General features: G+C 50.4%; 1 protein-coding gene across 2 annotated transcripts in view; it reads left to right on the top strand.

Moving 5' to 3' along the window:
• The first annotated feature begins 1,745 nt into the window (after positions 1-1,745).
• The window catches only part of PNPLA2 (patatin like domain 2, triacylglycerol lipase), a 30,843-nt gene continuing 15,332 nt past the window's right edge, over positions 1,746-17,256 (top strand). Inside the window, exon 1 of one of the 2 annotated variants that reach the window (XM_071761591.1) lies at positions 1,746-2,195. In XM_071761591.1, the coding sequence (XP_071617692.1) occupies positions 2,009-2,195 (187 nt within the window). In that variant the 5' untranslated portion in view covers positions 1,746-2,008. Of the gene's footprint in view, positions 2,196-9,944; positions 10,088-17,256 lie in introns of those variants that run through there. The other variant, XM_071761590.1, reaches the window with a different exon arrangement.

Genomic DNA, 17,256 nt, shown 5'->3' on the forward strand with positions numbered 1-17,256 from the left:
CCCCTAGACTTGTTCTTCTGCAGGGCAATCCCTGTTCTGCAAAGTGCAAGGCACACTGTTTTCTTTTGATTTGGCTATATTTTCCTTTGGTTTTGGCATACCTTTCCATGCCACCAGAAGGAGGAAATGGAAGCACTAGGATTGTCTTGCTGTCCAGGGCTTTTAAGAGGGTGCAGGCTCAGGTGCACCAACATTCACCTCTTCAGGTGGAGGAGATGAGGGCTGACAAGGGAACCACAACAAATGCAAGGGAGGAAAGAAATTACAAAAGCCAGGAGAGCTGGGAAAGGAAGGAAAAGACTGGGGGGGGTGCAAGACCTGGAGAGGACTTGAGAGAAGTGAGGTTGATTCTTTAAGTGCTTCAGGGTGGAATTGGTATGTATCGGGGGTACTTCTGGGCATCTTGGTGAGGTGGTGAGCTCTAGGGTAGGATCTGAAAGAAAAATAAGGTCCTGCCTGCCTGGTGGAAGGAAAGCACAAGCATTTAACAAAAAAGCACTCTGTAGAGCTGGAGTATGAGGCCTAACCTGAGCTCAAATATTGAATCTATCCCAGGGCTGCCTGCTCAGTTTGGTTTCTTCATCCAGCTGACTGAGGCAGGAGAGGTGTTCCAGGCTGGGTGGCCCCTCTGTGGCTGTGACACCAACTTCCCTTGTACCCTTTGGAAGGACAGAGGGGAAGGAACAGGAAAGAGGTTATTTGGATGGTCTCCTTTGACATAACTGGTGAAATTCCTGTGGGAAGAGCCAGCTTGGCTTGGTCTGAGAGCTGCTAAGGACAGGTGTGACACTGTGCCAAATGACAACCTTCTTACCATAAAATGCAAATAGATTCATGTTAGGATGAATGAAGTATTTACTATTGCTTCTAACTTCGGTAGAAGGTGTTTTGCTCTATGTTGATTCTATTTAAAAATGACTTATGTGTTGGTTTTTATTTTGTTTTTAACTCCCAAACCTCCCTTCTGCTGCTCTGGTTTCCTTGCTTTGAACCAAGCAGCTGCTTCTCTTGCAACACGGAGCCTTTTGATGTGCCTCTAAACATTCACATTTGGGAAATGTTTTTAATTGCTAGAGGATGTGTTGTTTATGACCAGGGGCTCCTTCCAGCACCTGAAACCCATTCTGATCTCCGTGGTGAGCTGAGAGGCCTCTGCCCTCTGTGCAGAAACATGACAGAAAAGTGCCCTGAGACAAGGGAAGAGTTTAGGGAAAAAAACAAGGAGTTCAGGGGCACACAAAGAAAACTGTTAAGGGCAGGCTGGAGCTGTGTGTGGTGAGTTTAGGGGCAGGAAAGGCTTTAAGGGAGAGGGGTTGCCTTTCCTCTTCTCCCTGCCCTGTGGCTGTGCCAATCCTTGCCTGCCTCGGGCTCCTCAGCTTTTTGTGGAAGTAGGAAAGCTTTTTCCTTCCCTCTCAGTCTTCTTGAGGAAAAAACAAAGGCCTGTTATCTGCAGGAAGGTAGGACAGAGGCCTCCAAGAAGCAGGGTGTTTGTGGGGAGCAGAGCAGCTGAAGGGGAGGGCAGAGGATCCATGATCCACGCTCCTCTCCCCCTCCGCCCCAAGGCCCCGGCTCAGGCCTCTGCCACTGACGGGAGGGAGGGGGCAGGGGGCTGGTCCGGTCCGGTCCGATCCGCTGCGGCGGTTGATGGGTCGTAGGATACGGTAACCGCAATGCCCGTGGGGAGCCGCCGGCCCGGGCTGGGAGCGGGGGTTCACCGGAGGAAGGGTGGAAGGAGGGCTCGGATGCTTCCCGCCCAGGGGCGGCCCCGCACGGGGCGGGACGGAGGCCCGGGACGCCTCTTATAAAGACGGCAGCTGCCGGGGGTAATCCAGCGGCAAACCTTGTCCTGCTGCTTGCTCTCTCTTTCCCCAGTGCTTCCTTTTCGGCTCTCCCGCTCCGTTCCGTCCGTCCCCGAGCCTTGTGCTGTGAAAGGAGCCCCGCGGCTTCCCCTGCGCATCGCGCTCCGCCTCTCCCCGTTCCCCCCCGCTCTCCGCGGGGTGCGGAGGCCATGTTCCCCCTGGACTCCACCTGGAATATCTCCTTCGCCGGCTGCGGCTTCCTGGGGGTCTACCACATCGGGGTAGCGAGCTGCCTGCAGGAACATGCCCCCTTCCTCGTCACCAACGCCAGGAAGGTCTATGGTGCCTCGGCCGGGGCTCTCACCGCCACCGCCCTGGTCAGCGGTGCCTGCCTGGGTAAGCGCGGGGGCAGCGGGGGGAGGCGAGGCCCGAGGGTGCCTGGGCTGTGCCAACCAGCGCCCATCCCTCCTTCCCCAGCCCTTCCCTTCTTTGTTTTTAATTCTTTAATTGCGACGGCATCGGTGGTAGCGATGGAAATGGCGCCCCGGCTGCTCCCCAAAGCCGAGCGGTGCTGCGCGGTGAAGGCCCTGGCACTCCGCATCCCGCACCTCGGGACTGAGGGCCGGGAGGCACCGCGGTCACATAAAGGGGGTGAAGCGCTCGTCCGAAATTGGTACCCGAACCCCCCCGGGGTGGAGGGAGCGGTGCCCTGCGGGTCCGGGCCTCGGGAAGGGCCCTGAGGGAGGGGAGGGAACCGGCACAGGGCTCATGGTTTGGATCAACCCCGCAGGAATCGGTCAGGAAGACTCAGAAATGGGGTTGTGCGGTCTGGAGAGGGGAAGGCTCCGAGGAGACCTCGTTGTGGCCTTCCAGGGGGCTACAAGAAAGCTGGGAAGGGAGTTTTTAGGATGCCAGGGAGTGTTAGGAAAAGGGGGAATGGATTCAAACTGCAGGAGGGGAGGATTTAGATTGGAAGTTAGGAAGCTCTTCCCCGTGAGGGTGGTGAGAGCCTGGCACAGGTTGCCCAGAGAGGTGGTGGGAGCCCCATCCATCCCTGGAAGTTTTTAAGGCCAGGCTGGATGGGGCTCTGAGCAACCTGAGCTGGTGTGGGGTGTCCCTGCCCATGGCAGGGGGGTGGAACTGGGTGAGCTGAAAGGTCCCTTCCAACCCTGACAATTCTGTGATTCTAATCTGGGCTTGCTAGGGCTCAGTTTTTAGGTTGGGTTTGCTGGAATCTGGGTCTGGTGGGGAGAGGAGCTGACTTTTCACATGTGGGTACCAGCTGAGTGGCTGTGACCAGGAGGAGAAGCAGCTGGGGATGGAGCCAGCAACATGTTGCATATAGGGATTAGAGTTGAACAGTATTTCCAAGTAATTAGGAAATCTCTCTTTATTCTTAGCATGTTTATTTCTGGAGGAGGGTTAATCCTGGGGGTGTAGGGCACTGGGGAATTCTGCTCTTTTCAAGAGCAAGTTTACTTACAGTTTTCAAGTCACAGAAGAAACCTTAAAGTGGTCTCTGAAGCAAGCACAAAATGTAGGCTGTCTCTGCTTAGAGGATGCCAGGGGAATGGCTGAAGAAGAGTGGTGTGTGGTGCTTCCTGGTTTTCTGCTGATTTGAAGTTTAGCTGTTTTGTGTATGGGGGAAAAGTCAACAAGCACATGCTAGAGTCTGCACTTGAAAGCTTTCCTTTGGAGAAAAACACATGTGAAAATTATCTTAAAAGTGCAGTGTGGGGTGGCAGATCCGGGTGTATCTATCCAGACTCAGAATGATGAGCTGCTCCTAGAGCCAAGTGGAACTAAAGCTGTTTATTGCTTTAACTCCTCTCCCTTTATCTTTCCACAGTACTCCCTGTTCTTTGGGGACAGGCAGAGTTTTGAGAGGTAGACTTTGTGCAGCAAAAGAATAGCTTTTTCTGGATAGTTAGGTTTGGGGTTTCTCCCTCAGCGTTGTGTTTGCAGGAATGCCCGTTGCTTCTGGAACCTGATGGGAAGCTGTTCAGACACCAGACTGGTGGCAATCATGTCGTGGTGACAGCTTTTACTATGGACAAAGGAAAAGGCTTCCTCTAATACCTTCTCCTTCAGGGATCCATTTGCTGATAGCAGGCAGAGGTTTGGTTGCTTTCTTCTTCTGTTGAAGAGGAGGTGGCTGCCCAATTAGTTCCTAACTGGGTGGTCCCTGTGCTGCTCTGAGGAATGGCATCCAGGTGGGGCCCTAACCCCTTCCTTGCTTAGATGCTGTTGAATTGCTCAGTCTGTTATCACATCTATATTATGCTTGTTATTTTTTTGTTCAGAGCATCCAGGATGTGCTTGGTGTTGCCCTCAGGGAGTCACCCACCCTGGCTCCCTGAAGCAGGATAGGAATAGGTTTGCCCCACAGGGAAGGAAAGGGAACTTTCTGCCCCTGAGTTAGGGGACTCAGGACTGAGGTAGGGGCCACGTTCCAGGCAGCATTCACCTCCCTCCTGAAAAAGGGCAGAGCTTGGTGTTTAGAGCTAGCCAAGGCTTTGATCTTGGGTGTTCAGATTCTATGTAAAGTTTGACTTTTCTCGGTGAGTTGTCTTTTGGCTCTGCCTGTTTTGGGTAGAGGCAGCTGTAATGCCACAGAGCTGACTTCTGAAAGTAAAAGCAAACAAGGTGCTGGGTTGGGGCATTATTTCACTGCACTTTGTCCCTGTCATAAACTCTCCTGACTGTGCAGATTCTGGGCTGAGGTCTAGGGGTTGGAATGAAATCATAGGGAAGAAGGGGACAGGGCAGAAGGAGCAGCCTGTGCTGGGGGAGCAGTTCATCCAGGCAGAGGCTGCTGTGGGATCCTGCATGTCTGATGCTTTCTGTCTGGCAGGAGGTGTGGGCCTGGGGGCTTGGAAGCTTTTTGCAGCTTCTGGTGCTCTGCACTGCTGCCCTGTCCTGCTTGGGATGTCACAGAGGGTCTCTTGATGGGTGACATGCAGAGCAGAGCTGTGCTTGCTCAGCTGGCTGTGTGTGAGTAGGGTTGGTGCCTTCAGGATCTGTACTTGGCTCTGAAGTCAAGGAGACTCAATTGTGCAAAGAGAAATAATTCCTGGAGAGGAGTGGAAAAACCTCTTCCCTTTGTTTTTTTCTTTGGTTCGGGTCCTGTGTGGCCCTGATCAAGATCAAATAAATTTCCCTGGACTTCAGAGTGTAAGTTCCCACTTAAAGGTTTCTTCCCCAGCATTTTCCTTCTGGCCTTGCTGTCTGTTCAGCTTGGCTCTGAGCTGCTTCTGCCTTCTCCCTGAATTCAAACCTCATTTAATATGGCAGTAATGTTCCACAGGCTGAGAGCCCAGACCAGTGATCTGCAGCCCTAAGAGCTCACTCAGGACTTCAAAGGTGTGCTTGAGAATACCAAATAAAGCACCACTGGGCATCCATATTAGCTAGGCAGAGGGCCTTATTTCTAAATAAGAGGGCAGGAGATATTTAGGGTCTGATATGACCTTGCCTACCTCTTGTTAAGCACTTGGTCAGTAAGTTATAGGGATCTTGGACTTATTCTCCAGGTTCCAACGGTGTCACACATGTGAAGTGCTCTCTCCAGCTCTGAGGTTCTTTGGGACACTGGCAAGAAAAAGCAGTGCTGTTTTTCCACTAGAATCATCTGTGTGGTTATCAAGGTGCATTGGGCAAAGTCTGGAGTGTTTCCAAGTTACTTGATTGCCCACACTGCAGTGTTGTAGCATGAATCACTTCTTGTCCCCAGGCTTTTCTGGGAAATGGCTTTGTCAGGCCAGTCTCTTCTCCTGGGTCTGTTGGAGTCCAGCACACCAGGAAATGCATCTTTGCATGCCAAGCAGCTGAGAAGTCCTTTTGTGCTGGTTTTGTGCTGGTTTTGTAGTCTCTTCCTTGTGTATACCTCAACCCCTGCAACACAGACTCCAGGCCTGGAGCTCTGGGATGTTTCCCTTTCTGAATAAATCCTGGAGTCACTGGGCCTACCTGGATGTGTAAAGCTGGTTTATGTGTCATCATCAGACTGTTTTTTTCAGCCACAAATAAAGCTAAAGTGCAGCAGCTGTTAGATTCTTAAATCTTTACTAGAGGGTAGGGGATATGTTCTTATTAAGGGTCTTGAATCACCTCACTTTGAGCTGTGGCTGTTTTGGAAGCAAAGCAGCTTGGCTGAATGTGAGCACAGCTCTACTCACTGAAAAGCTGTTTTTTTTGAGCTGCTGCTAAGGTCCCAAACTCTGCTGGTGGCTCACACCTAAACTACAGCATCTCAATTGTGAATATTGTGCTGTACAGCTCTCAGCTGAGGAGGGGTTGGAACTGGTGGGTTGCTTCTTATTTGGGGAGGAGCTGGATTTGGTGGCAAAGATGGCTATGAAAGCCCCACTCAGAGTTAACCATTCTCCTGAAGCATGACAATGTCAGAAGAAAATCTTATTTGGAGAACAATTCCTGGGTTGTTTACAAGTTTGGTTTTTTGCTTTTTTTTTTTTTTTTTTTTTTTTTTTTTTTTTCCAACTAGTATTTTAGGACTCAGTCTCAGGTTTAATCTGAGTTGAACAGTTATTTGATACTCAGGTTTGTGACCACAAGGATAGATACTGCTGCACTGTAGAGACTTTTTTGCATTGGGTGGCAGGAGAAAAAACCAAACCAAAACCCAAACTAAATAAACCACTACCTTTTAAACTTGAAATAATGAACAAAAGCAGCCTCTTTAATGTTGTGCTCCTTAAATATGATTCTGTGCTTAATGGACTGGTTCCAGAGGCTTTCCTCTGTGTTTGTGGAGTCTCACACCAAATCCTAGCTTGAGAGAGGGAAACAAATCAGCTTAATCTCTGGAGGCCTCAGAGCAATGCCAGTCCTTGTTGACCAAAGTGTGAGTCCTGGAGCTTATCCTAGGGACAGTGTGTGTTCTGCTCTTGTGTGAAGGGACGCAGAGATGTCCTCAGGGACACTATGGAGAGGTTCACAGAGTCCATGGCCTCTCAAAACTCCAGTTCTGCACAGGAGATTGTCTTGTGTGTCTCCTGCAAAGGCTGGGAAAAAGTTGTTGGGCTCAGGGGGCCCCAGGAGAGGCCCCTCTGTACATCCATGAGACCTGGATCTGATTTGTGGGGAACCTCCTGGGGCTCCCTGGAAGCAGTAAAGCTGCTGCTGGTTTCCCTGGTGGAAAATGGGATGGCTGGGAGGGTGTTCTGTGCTGACAGGGTTGGGAATGCTGCCATTAGTGGTCTGGGGCTTGGGTGCTCAGGTGAGAGCAGGCAGAGCACCCTGTATTACCTGGTCCTGGGAGGGAAGGAACTTGTTCTGCTGTGTGCCAGGGCCCAGTAAGGCAGCTCCAAGGGGGAGAGGTGCTCTGCAGGCAGCTCGGAGTGCAAGGGAAGCCAAGCAGTCACTTTGGGTGGGATCTGCAGTACAGTGTGTCTTGGAGAGCTGGACTCCCTGTTCCTGGACACCCTCCCCAGCTGAACCCCTGAGAACAGCCCCAGCTCCATGTGATTCCAGCAGTGGTGTGTCCAGAGGGGTGCTGTGCACTTTGCTCTTGGTGCCTGGGCTACCAGGTATGGGTTAGTAGAAGCCAAGGGCTTTGTGCTGCCCTTTGGCACTTGCCCAGAACTGGAACTGTGCTGCTTTCAGGTACAGAAAATATGGATGGCTTCTGCCTGGCAAGTTGTGTGGAATCAGCAAGCTTAATGAAGTGTCTTCTGGAGCTGCTTTCCAGGCTTTTGGCTATGCTGTGCCTGGAAGATTTTTTTTTTCTGAGAGTGAACTTTTCCTCTCCATATGCTGCAGGATGGATGGATGGATGGCGACTGAGTTTGGGGTTAGGATTTAGAGGACTGAGCACCATTTGAGCACTGGAGGCTCTGGCAGTGTCTCTACACTGCCACTCCTGTGGATTATCTAGTTGAGCTTCCTGAAGCAGACAGAGGATGTGGCATCTGAGGGTGTGAATGGAGCTGGGAGCTCTTTACATATGATAATTACAAGAGCAGCTCTTGACAGCTTCATTTAATGCTGCTGACTCAGGGCTGGGGCTGGCAGGAAAGTTATTGCAGTGTCTCATGGAGGCAGGGTGTGGATTCAGGCTGCCACAGTTAGGTCCCACATGGAGAAAGTTAAAAGACCTGTTCCAGGGTGGGCTGCCAGCACAGGGAGAGAGTTTCATTGATTTATTTACCCCAGTGGTCTTATACTGTGGGATTCTCTATGGGACCCTTTTAATTACTCCCCATAATTCTGCACATGTCAGAGTTTGTTCTCTGTGTGTGAGCTCCAGGTGGACATTGCTCTGTCCTCCTGCTCTCCCTGCTCGTGCACTGCTCAAGAGTTGAGCAGAGGCTCTTCCCTGGGCTCTGTAAATGCCTCTGTGAGCACGTCCTGTCCTGCTCAGGTGGTTGCTTTCAGAACCTGAATCATCTTATTCCTGGGAGCTGTGGCTGAGGGGCTGTTGCTGATGTCCATGGAGGGTGCTACTGTCAGTCTGCAGCTGTGCTGGTGTCACAGCTCCTGAGGAATGCAGCCTGCCTTGTCATCTCACTGAAGTGGCTTCCAAATGAGTTTAATTATCAACATGAGATGCCTCCCAGAGCAAAATGCCCACACTTCTTCTGAAGACTGTTTTGGAGCAAAGCTTCTTGTTCCTTGCTGGCAGCAGGCTCTGCTCATGCCATGGCTGGTGAGGAAAAGTTCAGGCCTTTTTTTTTTTTTTTTTATTTTTTTTTTAAGGTGGTAACTTAGTGCCTGGGTGAGATGGAAGAGCAAAAGCAGTGGACATCTGGACATCAGCATGGGAAGTGCATGGCATGGATTGGAGCAGTTGGCTGATTGTGCAATGGGCACAATGCCAGCTGAGGGACAGTGCAAGAGGCCTGGGCAAGGTTCTTTGTGCAAAAATTAAAAAAAATGAGGCAACTTAAAGCAGATCTTCCCCTTAGGCCCACCGTGTCCAGGATGTGGCAATAGCTTTGGCTCTGTTCACTGGTATTTAGAGGACACCAAATAACCAAGCTCTCATTTCATGCTGTGCCAGGGCAGGATGGTGCTCCAGCAGCCATGCAAGGGTATGGGGAGGAGGAAGAGGGGAGGAGGAAGAGGGGCTGCCCTTTTCTGCCCTGACAGAGCCAGCCATGTCTCCAGGAACATCCCAGCTGCCTGAAAGCACCAGAAGTTGTGCATGGGCCTTGCTGTGGGGTTGCAGAGCCAGCTGAGGGTGATGGGCAGTGTCTGATAAACTGATGTCAGCACGGCTGCTGCTGCTTTTCTGGAAAGAGAACTGGGGACTGCTCGGCCCACCTTGGCTGCATCCCCCTGAGCAAAAAGCATCTTCTGTCTTGCAGCACTGTCCTCTCTCCTTCCCCCTTGCCTCTGGTGGCAGCTCTGCTGTGAAGTGGAACCTGTTGGTTCCTCTGGGTGTGTGGTGCAACCCTGAGACACGAGGGGGTGTGGAGCATTGTGCCTGTGTCTGAGGCTTGAGCCTTCTGCAGCAGTTCCTGTTCAGCACGACAATCACTGTCAGCTTTGGTGGTGGTTTTCACTCTAAATGAAGCAAGAGTTTGATGGGGTTCTACTTCTGCTTTTGCACAAGGCAGAGGAAAAAAGAAAATGCAGCATTTTCACAGCATGTGTTTTGATCTGTTTCTCTCCTCCTCAAGCTTTCTCTTGCCGAGTACTTGCTTTAAAAAAAAAAAAAAAAAGTGACCCAAAATCTGGCATTGCTCTGGCTCAGAGGGAGCAGCAATGATCAGAGTTGCACCTTCTCTTCCTCTGTGGATCTCCTTTTCTTGTCACTGCTTTTTCTTGACACTGGCAAGGAGTGAGGAATGGAGGGGGTCAGGACATGCCTTTCAGTGCAGCTTCCCCACGGTGCTCAGCAACTTTTCAGGTGCTGCTGTATCACTGAGTTTCTCTCTAGCACAGGAGAAATAATACAACATTAAGCCTCCTACCAGGGAATGAGAGTGGAGAAAGGTTAGGCTGGTGGGGACTGTTGTGACACTGATCCTGGCAGCCTGCCCGAGCTGAGCTGCCTCTTGGTCTTCCTCTTGATTGTTTTGCAGCAGCAGTTATGGTGTTTTCTGATTTGTGTTGCAAGAGTAAAATGCTCCAGTCCTGGCTGTGCAAACAATCAGGCTCCAGCCTGCAGAGCATCAGTTGCTTTGGGAGGCTTTGGTGTGCACACACCACATGGTGTCTGATGCAAAGGTTTAGCTTTGGGATGGAGTCAAGCCTGGCAGCTCCTGTCCCTGTTCTCCCAAAGCCTTTTTGCTTCTCTGGGAAGCACAGCAATCTGCCAGAAGGTGAGATGAGGTGTGAACACTGCAGCTTGCATGGGTGTCCTGCCCTGTGGGTACCAGTGGTGGATGGGGGCTGTCTGGGGATCTCTGGAAGAGGGAAAAATTGGGGCACACTTAAAATCTTTCTCCTTATGCTCCCCACATCCAGGACATGGCATTAGTTCTGCTTCATCTATTAACTTGGTATCCAGAGCACACCAAATAACCCTCTCTTTTGGCTCCAAGGGGAAAAAGAGCTTGGGTTGGTTTTGCTTTATTTGAATGTGTAAAGTAACCAACGGATTTTTGCTTTTTTTTTTTTTCCAAAAATTTACTTGAAAAGGGTAGGTAAACATCTTTGGGACAAACATGAATGAGGGAGGCTTCTGGCTCAGCAGCACTTGCAAGTGATGTGGATTTACTTGGCCCTCCTGCTGCAGGCTGTGTCTTGGCACTGTTTACATCAGCAATGCTGAGCACTGAGAATCTGAGCCAGAAAATGGTGTGGGCTGAGCCCTCCCTTCAGTCTCTGACTGTCAGAGCTGCCTTGCTGGAAAAGCTGTCTCCTCCTCTTGGTGTTCCCACTGCCACACCTGTAAAATCCAAACAGGAGCAGCTCAGCCCAGTCTGATGGGGATCCTCAGGAGTTACTCAGGGTTTGCATTCTTGAGTAAAGGGGGAGAAGGACCATTATTCCCAGCAGGTGCCCAGGTTTTCTGAAATCTCCTTTGCCAAATCATTCACTTGGTGATCCTTGGGTTAAATCCCTGCACATTCCCTGATGGGAAGGATTACAGAGCTCCAGGGAGCAGCTGGGTGAGCAGCAGGCATCTCTGCAGACTCCTGTGGGTCTGTGTGTGTTTGCTACCTGTGTATCACAACAAATAATAAAATCTTCCTTCCTGGGTCTGTTTATTAGATGTAGTCAAATCAGCTGAGCTGGGTTGGTTTTTTTTTTTTGTGTGTGTTTTTTGTTTTGTTTTGTTTTTTACCTGATGGCAAAATAGCAGAACTGAGTAAAACCCATAAAAATCTCAAACCAACATGAATTAGGGAAGTCCCAGCAGAACAGCTGGGTTTGGTACATGGCATTTCTCAATATGTGTACAGATGTGAAGAGAAGTGGTGCCTTTTGAGGCTTCACTGCTAGCTGCCAGCCCCCAGTCCAAATATTTAAAAATATGTGGGGTTTTTTTGTGTTAAGTAGTGGGAGTTATATAACTTGTAGCAAGTTTTCCACAACCAATGCTTTTAGGTATCTGTCCAGGATCTTTCCCCAGCTGTGGGGTACAGCAGTCACCTGAAAATACCTTATAGGGCAGATCATGAGACATTATTCTCATTTTATTTTCTGCTGGGATGAATTTTGGGCCCTGTTTGCCATCCATCTGCTCTCACTGGTGGGCAGGCAGAGAACATCTTGGGTCAGCACAAGTCAGCTTTCCTTCAGCTGAGCTGGAGGGACAACAAGGGGAGCTCAGGTTTTTTCAGTTTTTTTTGGGAAGAGGAACAGAAGTGCAGCCAGGCAGGAGGAGCTTTCACAAACTGAGGTCACTACCCTGAGGAATTGGTGTTTTCCTTGAATCACCAGCACGCTGCTGTGCAATGGCCCCTGGGGAGGACAGGAACCTTCTGGCAGCCTGAGCTACCTGTGAGGAAACATCTAATAAAGTTAATTATTTTCTAGCTGTCAGCTTGTGAACTTTTGTTTCGGTGCCTCTTGTTTACAGCTGTGTATTTTTGGTCTGATGACAGCATTGTGTTATAATTAGGAGTGTTTCATGTCCTGGAGAGGCCAGGCAGGAAAAGCCTGTGCTTTGCTTTACTCTCAGAGTAAGTCCCAGAGACAGGAGCTGGAGCAGCTCAGGGATCTGTGCCCAGGAAGAGCACAGGACAGCAATCCTGAAACCCATCCTTGTCATTAACACTGACTTGAAGCTCTTTCATGGATGAGTTAGAGTGATTTGTGCTGCCCAGGAGTTGAGATCTAATTAGTATTGTCTTGCTGGTAGAGTTGAGAAACTTGCTTTCTCTGTTACTGTGAGTTACAGGTCCAGGGAAGGGATTCTGCCCCTGTGCTCAGCCCTGGGGAGGCCACAGCTTGAGTCCTGTGTCCAGTTCTGGGCCCCTCAGCTCAGGAAGGAGATTGAGGTGCTGGAGCAGGTCCAGAGAAGAGCAAGGAGGCTGGGAAGGGATCCAGCACAAGTCCTGTGAGGAAGGGCTGAGGGAGCTGGGGGTGTTGAGGCTGGAGAAGAGGAGGCTCAGGGGAGACCTCATCACTCTCTTCAACTCCCTGAAAGGAGGTTGGAGCCAGGGGGGGGTTGGGCTCTGCTCCCAGGCAACTCTCAGCAAGACAAGAGGGCACAAGAGGTCTCAAGTTGTGCCAGGGGAGGTTTAGGTTGGACATTAGAAAGAATTTCTTTCTGGAGAGGGTGCTCAGCCATTGGAATGGGCTGCCCAGGGAAGGGGTGGATTCTCCATCCCTGGAGATATTTCAAAAGAGCCTGGATGTGGCACTCAGTGCCATGGGCTGGGAACCACGGGGGGAGTGGAGCAAGGGTTGGACTTGATGATCTCTGAGGTCCCTTCCAACCCAGCCCATTCTAGGATTCTATGAAATGGAATAGGAAGGGATGGGCAACCAAGCTGAATTAACCCTGGGGGAGATCATGCTAGGAAATTCCTCCTGTTCCTCAATTCAGGTTTGGCTTTGGATCCACTGATGGGAAATGCAGTAACTCCAGATTGGAGCTGAGGACTTTTGTTTGCAGGGATCACCTGTGCTGAGCATCAGACAAACATCACTCCAACAAATAACTCAGGAGAACTTAAGCATATCCAGACTGAGGCTGCTGGATACAGAACAGAGGAACTAGCTCCTTTCATGAAAATCTTGTAGACAAAAGAGCTGCATCATGTCATCCTCAGCTGATAAGGCACTGGGCTCTCCAGGTGCTGGAGGAATCTCAAAACCACCTGCACTTACTAGGGTTTTTTTGGGTTTTTTTGGTTTTTTTACTTTTTAAAATTTTTTTACCTTTTTTTTTTTTGCTTTACTCTTCTTGCTTTACTCTTCTTGCCTTACACTTCTTGTTTTTTTTTAAGCTTTTCTTACAGGTGTATCTTGCTTATCTGGAGCCTTAGCTGTGTGATGGGCCTGAGGAGAGAGCAGCAGTGCCTTGTGAGTTGCTGATGCCTAGGAAGGAGCCCATTTGCATGGTTCTTGGTGCTGGATGGGGTCTGCACAGCTCCCTGCCAGCTCCATGAGTCAGGTCCAGCTCCTGCAGTCTGGGCTGTGATGCTCTCTGCCTGCCTCCTACCAGCAGGCTCAGGGGCTGCTCTCCCTCAGCCATCCTCTGTCCCTGCTGGGGACCTTTTTCTTGAAGCTTGCACCCTGTTTGCTGCTTCCCTAGGCAGGGAGCAGGAATTTCCTTGGCACATGGGTGATCTTTGTGCCAACCTGGAGGTCTCTCAGAGGGAGCTGTTGGGTCAAATGTCAAGAATTGGCCCTCTACCTCTTCAGCCTGCTCTGCTCCTATTTTTGTTTGTGTCTTAAGAGTTTTTTTGTTGTTGTTGTTGTTTTTTTGTTTTTTTTTTTCCACTTGAAAATACTTGGTGGGTCAGCTGTCCTTTTGCTGGCTGCCAAAGGATTCTCAGTGTGATTGAACACCAGCAGGTGAGCATCGTGGTGCCCCTGGTGCAAAAGCTCTGCTGATGAAGAGGTGGCTCTGGAGAGGGCTCATCTTCCCTGCTTGCTGCCTCTCTTGTCTCCCCTCTGTGATGCTCCTCACCCTTATGGATTACATAGGCTTGGAGTAGTCTGTCTGCCCCTTTTCTGAGCTCTGAGCTCTGGTTAAGGGTCTGGCCAGCTTTGGGTGATTGATTTTCAGCTCTTCAGAGAGAGAGGAGCAGCAGGCTGCTGAGGCTGGAGGTGTTTGTGTACAATTATAAATAGAACATTCTGCTGGAATGCTTGTCTGCTTGGAGAAGGTTTTAGGGCTTTCTAGGGAAAAGGTGAAGCTTGTGACAGGCCTGAGTTCCTTTGAGTGCTTCTTGCAGTAGTGCACTCGTGTTCTCTTTTCTCACTTCTCGTGGCACTTGGTGACCTGGATCTTGTTCTAGGCTTTTAATAAATATATTATGGTGAGCAGCTATGCCCAAGGATGCAAAGCACTAGGGACTTAGACACTGGGGTTTTTTTGAGTGAAGCATGACTGCTAGGGGTGGAAGCCAGTTCCTAAAGGGAACAGTCTTGCTATGGCAATAAGCTGAGTTGAAGCTGGCTTGATACATCTTGAAAATGGAATGCAAACTACAAGCTGCCTTCTTGTAACAATAACTTGCCCCTTGTAGTCCATGTAGAGATCAGAGGATGACCCAGCAGAGGTTGGGCCTCCCTTGGCTGGCAGGGGAGATGGAGTGGGTCAGGATACAGCTGGTCCTGTGCCTCAGCACAACTCCAATGCAGATAACATATTCCAGAAGGACACTGTGTCCTTTCATGTCCATGCCACAACACCAGCCCCATGTCTAAGGTACCCTGTGGCACCTCAGCACATAGAGATGGCCTTAGATGGTTTTATTTGGGCAACCAGCACAGATTCTTACACTGCAAAATCAAGGTCAGGTACTGATGCAGAGCCTTGCTGTCTGACTTGTCCTGCTGCCCAACATGGAATGGGTTGGGTTGGAAGGGACCTTAAAGCTCATCCAGCCCCAACCCCTTTCCATGGTCAGGGACACCTCCCCCAGCCCAGGGTGCTCCATCCCCATCCAACCTGGGCTGAGACACTGCCAGGGATGGGGCAGCCACAGCTTCCCTGGGCAGCCTGGGACAGGGGCTCAGCACCCTCAAATTAAAGAATTTCTCCTCATGTCCAACCTCCATCTCCCCTCTTCCAGTTTTAACCCATTTCCCTTGTCCTCTCCCTACCCCCCCATGCACAAAGCCCTCCCCCAGCTTTCTTGCAGCCCCTTCAGATATTGGGAGGTTGCTCTGAGCTCACCTGGGAGCCTCCTCTTCTCCAGGCTGAACAACCCCAATCCCTCAGCCTGGCTTCCCAGGGAGCTGCTCAGCCCTCTGAGCATTTCAGTGGCTCCTCTGGACACCTTCCAGGAGCTCTGTGTCCTTCTGATGTTGGGTTCTCCAGACCTGGACACAGCACTCCAGGTGGGGTCTGAGCAGAGCAGAGCAGAGGGGGAGAATCCCCTCCCCTGAGCACTGTCTGTGCTGCTGGTGGTGCCCCCAGGACATGGTTGGGTTCTGGGCTCCAGGCACACCCTGAGGGCTCATGTGGAGCTCCTGCTCCATCCTCACCCCCAAGTCCTTCTCCTCAGGGCTCTCCTCCATCCTTTCTCCTCCCAACCTGTGCTGTCCATGGGATTGCCTCCCCCCAGGGGCAGAACCTTGCCCTTGTTGAACTCCCTGCAGTTTGCACAGCCCACGTCTCCAGCCTGTCCAGGTCCCTCTGGATCCATCCCTTCCCTCCAGCCTGGTGACTTCACCACACACTTTGGTGTCCTCAGCAAACTTGCTGAGGGTGCTCTCCATCCCCCTGTCCATGTCCCCAACAAAGATGTCAAACAGGGCTGGGCCAGTCCTGACCCTTGAGGAGCAGCACTCACTTGGTGGGGTTGTCTTTGTCCCTTGATTTGTACCTCAGAAAGGGAAGAGGAATATAATTTAGCTTTTCCACATGACCTCAGTCATCAGATCAGGTTTTTTATTAAAACCGTGGGAAGCTTTTCTTTGGACTGGAATTGGCACTGGATTAATTAGTCCTTGTAAAAATTGAGAGCTTATGGCTGAGCCCTGTAGGACTTTTCAGGAGCTCTCATTCAGCAGCTCTCTCTGGGGGGCTGAGAGCAGAATTTGAGCTGGTTTTCCTGAAATAGCACTGCTAGTAGTAGCCTCTTCCCTCCCTTCCCAAATACATTTCCAAGGGGAGTTGTCATCTGTCATGGAGCTGGCTGTGCAAACCTGACTCCTTTGGCTGAACTCTCAGCTCTCCTGGTTTCCAGGAAAGCTGCTGGTGCTGCAGATCACCCTGTGCCTGCCTCTTCAGTTCTGCATTTGGCTTCAGTGCCAGCAAGTCCAGCAGGATCCCAGCTGCTGAAACACCTCAGAAGCCCCTGCCCACACAGCCATCCCAACCAAACAACCCCAAACACCCTGAGAGCATTCACAGAATGAAATTGCCAATTAGCACTAAATCTTATTTTGTCCTCTATTTTCTGGCACATTTAGGACTTTGCCCTTTTGTTTTTTCTTGAGCAACTCTCAGCTGATACTTCAGCTCAAGCAGTCCTAAGGTCACTTTAATGGCAGTTGTTGCTATAAAACCTTTCTGCACACTGAGGCATCTCTAAGCACAATCTTTGGGGTGCCATCCCCCAGCCCAGCACAGCCTTTGCCTGCACACACAACACCCATCCTCTTACTGGGATTTTTCACCAGCAAGTGCCTGCAGTGCCTCAGTGCATGGGGATGGTGTGGCCAAGGTGCTCAGTTGGGATTAATTCAGTTTTTGTGGCAGATTCTGTGTCTCCCCTCCCCTTTTTCAGGCATCCTAAGGAGCATTTTGGGTGCTAAGGGCATGCTGCAGATAAAGTAATTTCTGGGAGGCTGACTTCCTTCATGTTGGGAAGGATGCTGAACCATGTGCTTACTGTTTGGAACAGGCTGGGCTCAGGGGCTTACTGCTAATTGAGTAAGAAAGATCAGAATTAGGCTTCTAAACATTGCTCCAGGACAGAGGAAAAGACTGGGATTATAGTGCTAAAAATTGCTTCAGAGGGGGGAACTTGGATTTTCTGCTAAGTTGCTACCTCACAGTGCCTAAAATCCTGACCCTAGAGTCTCTGGTCACGTTCAGGGGTCCAGTTCTGTGTGTGCCTGAGCTACTGGTGTTGATGGGTTTCCTAAGCACAGAATCCCATTCCCAAGCTTTGCTGATGGAGAACATGTTGCTGACACGTGTATTGCAAAAGAGTCAAGTGTGTCAATACAGCAGTGAGGTTGATCTTGCTCTTATCTCCATTATATTTATTAACCTGGCTCTAATGTGGTTTCTTTAATCCTCCTGCTTCCTCTCTCTGATTGCGAGACCAAGTGGGAGAGCAAAATGAAAGCATTTCCAGTTGGCTTGGACTGGCAGCCTTTCATCTTTCTTCTCAAGAAAACTTCAGTTCTA

This window comes from Heliangelus exortis, chromosome 18 (genome assembly GCF_036169615.1).
Source record: "Heliangelus exortis chromosome 18, bHelExo1.hap1, whole genome shotgun sequence".
In the NCBI taxonomy this organism is placed as follows: Eukaryota; Metazoa; Chordata; class Aves; order Apodiformes; family Trochilidae; genus Heliangelus; species Heliangelus exortis.